Source organism: Scylla paramamosain, chromosome 16 (genome assembly GCF_035594125.1).
Source record: "Scylla paramamosain isolate STU-SP2022 chromosome 16, ASM3559412v1, whole genome shotgun sequence".
Taxonomy (NCBI): Eukaryota; Metazoa; Arthropoda; class Malacostraca; order Decapoda; family Portunidae; genus Scylla; species Scylla paramamosain.
In genome coordinates, this window is record NC_087166.1 from 90384 (window position 1) to 102500 (window position 12117).

The window sequence follows — 12117 nt, forward strand, 5'->3', positions numbered from 1 at the left end:
GTGGCAGTTTTGCATAATATTTGGAATAATTATATTTGTACGATAATTTTACCAGAAGTACAATAATTTCAACCTGTGTAGATTTACAAAAGACTCACAAAAGCCACACTTAGGTACAAGATTAGGCTTGAGAGAATGGATGATGCAAGAATAGCAAGGAAGGTGTACCTATGGAATGAAAGTGGAAGCAAATGGAGGAAGAGATGCATGAGAATGACAGACAGGAATGGATTGCAAGTTGTGTGGGCGATAAGAATGGCAGGGAGGAATCAAAATGAGCGTGAATGGGTGGTAACAAGAGGAGGCAGAGTGGGAGCCGAATGGGATGTGAGAAAATGGAAGAATGAGATAGACAAAGAAGTGAAATGTGTGGGACTGAATGAATGGAAGAATGAGATGGAAAGAAAGAAGACCCTGGAATGGTACAAGGAGAAAGAGGCCCCGAGGTATGCAAGGTGGTATGATGGAAACCTGAGCGGTGATCTCTTCCGAGCGAGGGCACAGTTTATAGATGTGAATGCAAGGAGTTACAGGTGGTCTGAGTCCCACAGCAAAGTGTGCCAGATGTGTGACATGGGAGAGGATGAGACGGTGGAACATGTGTTGCTGGAGTGTGTGAAGTATGCCAGAGACAGGAATGAGATGATGCAAGTGATACTGACTGAGTTAGGGCATGATAGGAATGAAAGAGTGGAGAAGACGGGAAAGTAATGGATGGTGTTGTTGCTGGGACTGTGTAGAGGCCAATGAAAGGATGATTGAGGCGGTGAAAGAGTTGAGGATGCTGTTCGTTTCTCTTTTTTTTTTTCTCTCTCTCTCTCTCTCTCTCTCTCTCCCCTTCTACAGGAGTTGCCGATCCAAAGGCCTGGCTCAGGAGTGATCCTGTGCCACCTGTACCATAAAGATCAAGATCGTAGTACGATAATATGGCCAAAACAATCTGGCAACGCTGGTGTTGAGGAGGAGGGAGCAGTCCCTGCAGGTGCTGGTCACTGGAGCTGTACCTTTTATACCTTCGTGACTCCGAATATATAGTGATGTCTGGCAGAGGTATGTATAGAAAATGGACACATGAAGTGAGAGTGGTGTGGAGGCGTAGGCAGAGGAGGCACAAGGAAGACGGGGACAGGATGGCAGAAGGCGAAAGTGAAGAATTTGGCGCCACTTTGAAAAGTTACCATACGGCCATGTGGTTGAGGGTGTAATATAGGCATTATCTGCCATGCTTACGGGTCAAGAGTTGTTTACATGAATTGTTGCAATAACGAAAAAAAAAGTGTAGACTTGCTTTAAGCAGTAGGTATGAATAAGACAGCTCGACACAAGCCGGTGCCAAATGCAGCAATTCCTTCCTGCGTGTATTAGCGTACTAGTCAACAGTGGCTACAAACATTCATTAGCTCCTTGAAACGACTCGGCACCACAGGAAAAGATAACTCAAAATGTGCTGTGTCAGTCTTTAAATGATCGGGAAGCTACATTACCTATGTAACATAGGTAATGAATCCACTCCACTTATATTGACGAAACATAGCTAATTAGCAGCATGTGGATGAGCTTCTTGGTCATGTAGGCAAGAGAGACAGGTACTACTATATTACTCCTAACCTAATGTAACAATAAAGACCAGATTAGGTTACATATTAAGAGTGGAATTTCAGTCTCTCTCTCTCTCTCTCTCTCTCTCTCTCTCTCTCTCTCTCTCTCTCTCTCTCTCTCTCTCTCTCTCTCTCTCTCTCTCTCTCTCTCTCTCTCTCTCTCTCTCTCTCTCTCTCTCTCTCTCTCTCTCTCTCTCTCTCATTATGGTCAACAAACCAGAGAACTGGTAGGAAAAGTTATTGTGTGTGTGTGTGGGATTGACAGAAAGTCATGTGGCTCCATTCTAAAATGAGCTAAATCACAGCATTTAGTAATTGAGAGAGAGCTTCCTATACTAGTATATAATTTCAGTAAATTCTCAAGATCTTAGGCATCACAAGTGATGAATTTTCTAAGCAGAATTATAAACAAAAAAAATTTTTAACTAAGTAGAGAACTTTGCTGCATCCTGAATGTCTGCTTCTTAAGTCAAAGTAATCCAGTTATGCTCCATAAATATAGTTCTCACTAGAACAGGAGTATATATATATATATATATATATATATATATATATATATATATATATATATATATATATATATATATATATATATATATATATATATATATATATATATATATATATATATATATATATATATATATATATATATATATATATATATATATATATTTGTGAAAACTACAAAGAAAACTGCCTAGGAATCATCAGTACATATTTTTATTAGTCTTTAGCAAAATACTACCACCATGCAAAGAATGACAGGGATTTCACATTTTTACTAAGGTAATAGTTTAAATGTTGCACTTCCATGAAATAACATGAATTTTGTAAGAAATAACCTAGAGCTCTTCACTCCATGAAGAATAAATTAAGAACCTGTAGCTGTGTAGGCAGTAATTGTGTACAGTGTAGTATTATGTAGTCATTAAACCATTACAGAGGTAGAGAATAGAAAAATTCTTGGTGTATTCCTTTCATGTAAATGGGATTATTGTTCTATATTTAGCTAATTATTTACTTCAGTGGAATAAGAAAAAAATAAGTAGATTATTAAAAATCACCTTTATGTATTTATCTGTTTATTTTCTGTCATCATGATTTTTGTTACTGATTAGAACCGCTAAAAATCCGATGGTTTAGATAATATGATTTAAATCATAACATTCCAGCTTCTTGTTCAAGATGGTTTCAACCACAATTACATTTATACTGTCTGCCAAGTTGATGACTCAGTTCTTTATTATTTAACCGTATTTGTCAGGTTTCCCTCTCAACACTTCAGAAACTTGTCATTGAGATAGCTTTTCAGGTTTCTTGTATCTGCTTTACAAATCTCATAGCTCAGTTTTGGTTATCAAGTGGAACATTTTGTGCCATCTCTGACAGACCTCCACCTTCCAGATTATTGGTTGTAAACAAGAGCCTGTCTGACTGTGTATGGCATTTCATTCTAATAGCATTTGTGACAGGGTGATTTCAAAGGCTGTTCATTTTTTCAACACCCCTTCTTTCTCTAATTTTCTTCAATCTTACCATATAGTACTAGATCTCTTGCTACCTTCTGCTATTCATTTTGTGGTTACTGCACATGTTAATTTCATGCTGTCATCTTTTTCACAGCCTTGCTACTCAAGACTGTGCTGTCACTCTTGTTCCTTATCTTTCCTCCTTATTAATGTGAGATTTAATGATTACCACAACTACTTCCCAAATACCATAATACTGGAGAAATACGTCATTTTACTTGTGGAAACATACATAAAATATGTAGTGATAAAAACAGTTAGATGCTAGGGCTTGATGCCCTCTTGTGAACATGCAAGCCTGAAGTGTTGTACTGATAAAGCTGTTCCTTCATTATCACAGGCAAAGCCAGCGGTGGCAAAAAGAAGTCACGGTCTAACCGTGCTGGCCTCCAGTTTCCAGTAGGCAGGATACACCGACTGTTGCGCAAAGGGAATTATGCAGAGCGAGTCGGTGCTGGAGCATCCGTGTACCTAGCGGCTGTGCTGGAGTACCTTGCTGCTGAAGTTTTGGAATTGGCAGGTCAGTTTTCTTTTTTGCTCCATCCTGCTTATCATTATTTGTTTCCTTCATTCTCTGACACCTAACTTCCTTCTGGGAGCATCCTCCAAGTGGATGCCCACAGTGGAAGAGCCTTCACTTCTCCCTATTTGGCTTCAGTTTCACTTTAATTTGAGCACTCCTTTACCTTATTTTTCCATCTTCCTATTGGCTTTCCTATTATCACCTTTAACAGAATCACAAGTTTCATATGTAAGATGTCTCTCTGGTAATAAATTGATCAGGTCATCCAAAAACATGATGCTCACTCTGGTGGAATTGCTGTGACTGACGAAAAAATCATTAACTGAATCACCATGAATCGGCATAATGTGAATAGACTCACTTTGCTTGGTGTCAACAGTTACATTGAAATTCATGTGACAAGTCAAGACAAAGCACAATTTGTGTTGATTTTTCATGAATTGAATCAATTCAATTCGCTTGGTGTAAACACAGCCTTACTTTCACCTCATTCGCTTCCACCAGCCTCTGTCAAGACTTCCATAGATTTATTTGGGCACACTAAGAAAACATGTCAATATAATTATTCCATTCATTCCTGCCAGTTTTACTTTTATGTAGAGGTACAGTAACTGCCTTCCTCCATTCATCTGATACTTTTTTTGTGCCTCTGTGGTAGATCACATTAGAAACATCTAATGTATTATCATATCTCCATACTTTAACATTCCTGCCATTACCTCATCTTTAGCTACAGCTTTGCCATGCACAGTTATCATCCTCTCTCTTCATTGCTATATTTTCATACTTTTCTCACCCTTCTCTCTTTTAAACTACTTTCAAATTTTTTCTCATTGTGCTTTTCACTCAGCTTCCCATCAAACTCTCCATCTACTCTCCTTTTAGTTTCTCTTTTCAGTGCCATCATTTTCTCATTCTAATAATTATATGTAATGTATTCTTCTCTCTGTATCTAGTTATCTTTTTGATATCTTGCTCCCTTTTGGAGTATGTTTCCCACAATAGGGTGGCCACAGCAAAAGAACTTCTCCCTCTCCCTCTCCAGTCAGTCAGTTCCTGCTTATTCAAGTACTTAGCCTTTTTTTTTTTTTTTTTTTTTTTTCTTTTTTTAAGCCCTTTGGCCAGACCTCCTGTTATATACAAGATAAAAAGAAAAAAATATTCTCTGATACTTGATCATTTACCTTTAGTTTTTCTCATTCTATTCTGTTTGAGCCTTGTACCAAAATTTCCTGCTGTATCTTCGTCTCCCTTTTTACAGCCATCCATGAAAATGTGAAACAACCACAGAGACATCACACATCCTTGCCTCACTCTTGTCACTATAGCAGAACTCTGTCCGAGCACACACTTATGCTTCATTTTTTTAAATTTCTCTTATATATCCTGTTTTTTCATATTATACTTTTGTAATATAGCATTACTGGTGTGTTCCAGTGTTTCTTTAGTGCATTGTTATGCAGAAAAAGTGCTGAAGTTAACATTGGGTGGTTGTCAAAATTGAGTTGAGGAAGATAATCCTATGTGGAAGATGTGAGGGTTTTACAGAACTTAACCCCCACAAATAACAAGAACTAGTTGTATCTGTGCAACACAAACTTTCACATAGCTATTCCCTCTTCTTCAAATATACTCTAAACTATCCCTTTGTCTACAGTGGAAATAGTTGGGCTTTCCTTTTATATCAAAATAGAAACACTAAATAGACCTAGACTTGAGAATGCCAGTGGGACAACTGGCTTTCTTGCTCCCTCCAGACACCCATGGCTATAAGGTCTCAGTTCATTATATGTTTAACAAAGTAAAGAGCATTTAATTAATGGCAGTGGCATAAATCTAATGACAAGGTTGACAGTTGACAAGCTCCACCTTCCCTTGTTACAGCCTGAGATCAATTAAATTGGGAAAATATGCCATTGGGAAGTCTGAACTATTCACAATTGCTGTGTTGTATTACAATTATAGTCTTTATTAAATTTTCATTTTCTTGTTATTTGGAATGCAGGGAGGGTGACCGAAAATTTTATGCAAATACTGTATAATTATGTTTATTTACCTATTTGCATTACACGAGACCTGAACTATGATCATGTCTCTGAATCGTTATTTATGCACCCTTATTTACATGTTTGTTACCCATAAATCTTATCATCCATGTGTCAACAGGTAATGCTGCCCGGGACAACAAGAAAAGTCGCATAATCCCTCGCCATGTACAGCTAGCTATCCGCAATGATGAAGAACTCAACAAACTCCTGAGTGATGTCACAATAGCTCAAGTGAGTGTTGTGTCAAATAACTAAGGACTTAATAGTGCTACATATGTTGTAGTCTGAAGTACCCACATGGTCTTTCTGGGAGCAGGTGATAATAACTGGTCAGCTCAGGGTCAGAAGAGTGTTCCAAGATGCACGTCAGAAATTTGATGTTCACCTGTCCCTTCACAGCCATCATATTCCTTACTCCATAATGGTAGGCAATATCACTGACCACCGTCATGCACCATGATGGTAGATGTTGAATTGCAGTGGAGCTCATTCCTTTACTGTAAGTGTTGTTGCATACAACACTTGCTCTACAATTTTGCTCTAAAATCCAAACACATTTTCATAAGCCAAACACAAACATAGTGTCTAAGTTTGTTCACACGTCTCCCACACGTTTGACACGCATCTTTGCACACTGCTCATTTAGTTTGGTGCTAGTTTAACTCATGTTTTCACCTTGAGTGGTGGGGCTTTTTAATTATCATCTTTGTATATTTACCACGGATATTGGGGGACAAAGCATACAATCCACACTATTCTTTTGTCTGTTCAGAGAAAGAATCTCAGCGAGACCTCTGTTTTTTTTGTTGGCAGCCCTGCTCACCATTCGTCCACAGAGTCTGGGGGAAACTTAACTTCTCTTGAGTAATACTTATATTCTTCATTTGATTCAACAGCTACAAATGAGACAAATTTTGTTTACATTCATAGATGAAGCAGTGTTTATTCAGTTATATCACAGTTTTTAACCTTGATATGGTAAAAAAAAACAAAGTATGGCGAGTATAAGTTAAGGAATAAAATTTTTACATTTTATACACCAGTATATTTTTAATTATTATGTCCAGGCATTATGAGATTATGCTTAATAATAAAGCATCTTGCTAAGTATATAGTTCCAACACCTCAGATTCACATTCTTCTTAAGTTTTTGACAACAATAATATCAACATAAGTGTTTAGAAAGGTAATGCTTTGGTTGGATGTTGAAATCTCTAGATGAAAAGGTTCACCATAATGAAATCCACCAAATTAAAGGCTCAAATGGTGAGTGCACTTTTGGCAGATACCTGTCACAGTCAGTCATGGTAGATCTGTGTTCTCCATCCTTCTACCACTCTTTCAGTGTAAAGTGACTGATATGTTACTGTTGATAAATTCATGTTCTATTTAGCTATCAATAATGTCATACGAGGGACGGAGGGAAACACCCAGCTCCTCCCTGATCTGTGTCTCGCATGATACTGTAAGATGGAAAGTGACATGTTAGATGCTCATAAAAATCTTTATTTTTCTCTTTCATATAACTTCTGATGTAAAATCTGAAAGCACTATCATATTCAGGACTATTTTCTGTCTGGGAAGAAATGTTTTATTTTAAGCATAATCTCACAGTGGCTGGATACAACCAGCATAAATAAACTGGAGTATAAATCATAGAATTTGATCTCTTAACTTGTACTCAACATAATAACTTTGTTTTTTACTCTATCAATGTTGAAAATTGTGATATGGTTGAACAAATACTGCTTCACCCATAGATGTAAACAAAATTTGCCCAACTTGTGCAGTTGTTGAGCTAAGTGAAGTACAAGCACATATTTCTCAAGGGAGACTGAGTTTCTTTCAAAGTCAGGTGGCCAGTGGGTAGCAGGGCCGGTAACCAAACACAGAAGTCTTGCTGAGATTCTCTGAATGGACTATAGGTAGATGTGGCAGTGCCACACTGTGCATCACCAAAGATGTGAAGACAAAACACACACACAGTTCTACATGCTGTGTTTTTTATTATTATTACTTGATATTTAGGTAATTTACTCACTTTATTTTAATTTTATTTTGTGTATTTGCAGTTAAAAGTGTTTTGAAAATAGGTTTTCTTGGGATCCAGAAATGGATAAATTCACTTTCAGTTATTTCTTATGAGGAAAATAGTTTCAGAATGTCCTGAATTAAATTGGATTCCAAGGCACCTCTCTTTATTAATATTTCAGATTTATTCAAAGATCCCTTGACTAGTAGTCACTGAGCAATATTCAGAGCTCCCATGACTTGGGTCAACAAGGTTAAGTAGATGGAATTGATATGTCCCTGGGACATTATTAGCCACCAAAATGCATATGTAGGATAGGCTAGTGCGGGCTCAGAGGCTGCTGCAGTAAAAGTGTAGGAAGCTTTGTGAGCTGTCCAGTGATAGGGAGGTATGATGTTCAGCTTTGGTAATATATTCTGTAATGAACAGCATTCATTATCAATGTTGGTTGGAAAAGTTAAATTGTCGTTTTGCTGTAAAGGCACTGCTACTTTTCCTGTATCATGTTAAGTGTAATAACAATGACAGCTTGCTGTTCTGTCAGTGAACACTTGTATTGATAAAGTCCAGGATGGGATATCTATGGAAATGAGTTTAAGCAGTTCTCCATTTGAGAAAATTTTGGTTATTTTTCCCACTTACATTATTTTTTTGTAATATAGTTAAGGAGCATCATGTTTTGGGATCTGAAATATGTTATTTTTATCATAAAGATACCTTTAAGTATTCCATACATCCATACATCTAAAGATTGTAGTGATGGATCAGTGAGTTGCCAAAGTATCTCTCTCTCTCTCTCTCTCTCTCTCTCTCTCTCTCTCTCTCTCTCTCTCTCTCTCTCTCTCTCTCTCTCTCTCTCTCTCTCTCTCTCTCTCTCTCTCTCTCTCTCTCTCTCTCTCTCTCTCTGTTACAAATCTTAAATCCTATAATACCTAAAAAATGAACAAGACAGGCATGTCAGTTTATGATTAGACATCTTAGAATATATATATATATATATATATATATATATATATATATATATATATATATATATATATATATATATATATATATATATATATATATATTTATTTATTTATTTATTTATTTATTTATTTATTTATTTATTTTATTTTATTTTATTTTATTTTATATTTTTACATTTGCTGAATTTTACTGGCCACAACTTTCATGTTTAGAGATGAGTCAGTCCAGAATTGTCTTTAATGCATAAAGTATTTGGTTGTGAGGAAGTCATTATGAATTAATAAATATCCCATCATCCCATGCACAGGGAGGAGTGCTACCCAACATTCAAGCCGTCCTCCTCCCTCAGAAGACATCTACCAACCCCAAACAGACCAGCCAGTCCCAGGAATATTGAACCATCATGGAAGATGGTTACACCACACCTTCACTTTAGACCTAACTGATGGTCACCAGAGATTTTGTGCCTGTTTGACTTTTTGAAATGTTACAAGTCTTTTTGTTACTGTGTGTATCCAAAAGGTAATGAGTGTTTATTTCATTATTTTGATCACAGTTGTTTTACTGCATCAGTAATTGTGACATTTGTAGGGTTAGTTGTGATTGCTGGTAAAGGTGACTGTAAAATCTTATGGATTTTATTGTCATTCATGTTTCATTATTATGGTTCTTTTTGTAAAATCTTGTGGATTTTATTGTCAATTATGTTTTATTATTATGATTCTTTTTTCTTTTCTGTGGGAGAGATAGAGTGAGGATCATTAGGTAACTCAAAGCTAATATTAATTTTTTTTAATTTAGATGATTTTAAATTTCATATTTAATATTGTTGTGACCACTTCTGGTGATCAGATACATATAGAAATTTGTCAAGTTTTGGATTTGTATTTTAAAGTATGATTAACAAAGGAAAATAAAAGAGGGAAATCATTGCAAATAGGTTTTAGTTTAGATGTGAAAAAGTTGATAAAAGGTTGAAAATATCAGAGTTATTGTGATGTACTCAATGTTAAAGTAAATTGAAAAGAAATACATATATTTTTTTGAAAGTCCTGGATGCAGAAAAAAGGAACTGAGACAGGGAGTGCCTTGTATTAGTGTAAAATTGTTAAAAATAATAAATGTTCCCCAAATGATGGATAAATACAAGTGTAACACATGAAACAGTATTTTTATTTTAGTCTTGAGGAAACCAATGACACCCTATTCATGATGAGTGTGGATGTGATAGCTGCTGTTCTAGGTACCCATTGGTGGGAGAACTGCTGGCTTTGGTTCTGGGACACTGAGGTGTCTCAGTCTTAACACCTAATGAGCACCAGCTGTTAACAAAACATAAATCCCTATTCCTAGGTTTGCTGTGATCCCAATTGATACCATTTTGGAGGCCCATTATGACTATCCTCCTGAAGGGTGCTCTTAGGAACAAACATCAGAAATGCAGAAATGGTAATAGAAAATACTAGGGACGTTAACCCTTTCACAGCAATGTAGGGCTCATTCCCAAATGCACTTTTTATATTATTTCTTTTATTTATTTATTTATTCACTTATTTTCATAGGCAGATGTGCAGCTATATACATTTAACATGTAGTGAAAGGACAGGCAAGGCCAAACAAAATCCATTTGGGCATTGGTAATCATCTTGGCCTGATCAGTAGCGCGTCAGAGCTTGTTTCCCTGGAGTGTCCTGCCAGAGATTCAAGCCCAGTCTCTTCACGCCCACTGTGTCCCGCCTTCATATAAAATTCGGTGTTTTCTTATGCTGTACCCAAGTGAAGGCATGACACTCAGCTGTCACTAAATGTATACCTAGACGATTAATTGGAATTAGATGGGGGGGGGAAATATAAAACTTTAAGGTCTTTCAAGATCCATCATAAGTGGCACACCAAATTAAACTCAAATAGGATAAAATCGTTATAGAATTTGGTTTCATAACCGAGTTAAGCCACCTTTGAATTCCCCGCTGTACAGTGACATCCTAGCCAAAAAATCGACATAGTCTACAAGAATAAACTCTTTACCTAAGAAGGAGAAAAGGTTTACAGAAAGTTGATGAATAAAGGCAGAATTATTGGCAACGTCATAATCTGGATAATGTCCGAACATGAGTCATGCTTTCCTGGACAGGTATTTTTTCGCAGGAAATGATATCGTCAGCTGAGCCTGGTACGGAGAACACCCTTGTAAAGTAGTTCGCTGCAGACACTATCTTTCCCCCTGGTTACTCAAAGAAGACTTTAAACCCATAATTTAGAAGGAAAAAATATATAAGGAGAAAATTGTAGCTGAAATCACTGCGGGGCGAACGTTTAGTAGTAATTGTTTGGTGTGAGTAGTATTGCTCCGCGGCGAGGACCGCCTCCGCCACCACCATCTTGACCCAGGCAGTGAGGCAGGCAGGGAAGGCTGCACGCACTACAGCTCCTACACACAGATATGGCGCTAAAAAGAATTAATAAGGTAAGCTGCAGTGTGGAGACTAAACTGGACCACCCATCAGACGAGTCAAAAGCCCGCTAAGTCTGCTGCGTGAAGCAAACAGGACCCGGGAAGTGAGGGCTGTGAGGGAAGAGTGTCCGTGTATTTTCCGTGTATTTGTGAGGTTCTAGAATACACTTCCCGGTCAAGGTCGGAGGCTCTGACTCAGGACTAAGTGCAGTGGGTTACTGTGGCGGCGGAAAGGAGGGATTGTGGCAGTATAAAGGTGGTAGGAGCAAGGCAGACTACAGTAGCGCAGGCGTGCGGGCGTGCTCGGCCTTGCACGCCCGCACGCCCACTGCACGGCACCCGCGCCCCGAGGCACCCCCAGACCCTATGGTAAGGCTATGTGGCAGTGGTGAGACGGTAGGGCACAGTGGTGAGGCTGGGTGGGAGTGGGGAGGAGGGGAGGGTCAATGGTGACAGTGGTGGTAGTAGCGGTGGTGTCAGTAGTGAGGTGTGGTGCAGCCCAGAGTTGAGGTACAGTGAGATGTGATGAGGTGGTGGCTGTGGTGAGGGGATGAGGAACAGTTGCAAGGGATGGGGAAGCCCAGTGTGAAGTGAGCTGTTGGCCACAGTGACCAGTTCACCTCATTAATGGTCGTGAGTCAGGTCTGAGGGTGCAATGCAGTGGTGGAGGTAAGTGTGAGGTTTGATGGTTGTATAAAGTTTGTCTAACGAAAGTTAAAAAAAAAAAAAAAAAAAAAAGGCGAACAATGTGGAATTTTAAGGTAAGTAGCAGTTATTTGGGAGTTTTTAGAATATTGAAGTGGTGTAATGAGAATGTGACTTTGATGCTAGGAGAGTGTTAGGTGAAGCTAAAGAGGTGATTTAAGGTTGTGTGGACTTCAGGGTCCAGCTGTGATAGGGCTTTGCAGTTTTGTGGATTCATTGATAAGAATGAGGCTCAGATGGGGTGTCAAGGTGCTC

General features: G+C 38.0%; 2 protein-coding genes across 3 annotated transcripts in view; both read left to right on the plus strand.

Annotated features, from left to right (window-relative positions):
* Positions 1 to 890: 890 nt before the first annotated feature.
* LOC135107849 (histone H2A-beta, sperm-like) lies at positions 891 to 9866 on the plus strand. The gene is made up of 4 exons (XM_064018136.1): positions 891 to 1050; positions 3471 to 3650; positions 5820 to 5932; positions 9010 to 9866. The coding sequence occupies exons 1-4, from the start codon at positions 1038 to 1040 to the stop codon at positions 9097 to 9099; spliced, it is 396 nt and encodes a 131-aa protein (XP_063874206.1). The 5' UTR covers positions 891 to 1037; the 3' UTR covers positions 9100 to 9866.
* Positions 9867 to 10860: 994 nt separating this feature from the next.
* The window catches only part of LOC135107851 (ubiquitin-conjugating enzyme E2-17 kDa), a 16081-nt gene continuing 14824 nt past the window's right edge, over positions 10861 to 12117 (plus strand). The window contains exon 1 of one of the 2 annotated variants that reach the window (XM_064018140.1): positions 10861 to 11169. In XM_064018140.1, coding sequence (XP_063874210.1) covers positions 11146 to 11169 — 24 coding nt within the window. In that variant the 5' untranslated portion in view covers positions 10861 to 11145. The remainder of the gene's footprint in view (positions 11170 to 12117) is intronic. The other variant, XM_064018139.1, reaches the window with a different exon arrangement.

What these genes read in the sequence shown, in the direction of transcription:
- LOC135107849 (XM_064018136.1), top strand. An exon ending in TGAAGTTTTGGAATTGGCAG is followed by an intron (nt 3,651 to 5,819) that starts GTCAGTTTTCTT and finishes ATGTGTCAACAG; the next exon opens with GTAATGCTGCCCGGGACAAC. An exon ending in GTGATGTCACAATAGCTCAA is followed by an intron (nt 5,933 to 9,009) that starts GTGAGTGTTGTG and finishes TCCCATGCACAG; the next exon opens with GGAGGAGTGCTACCCAACAT.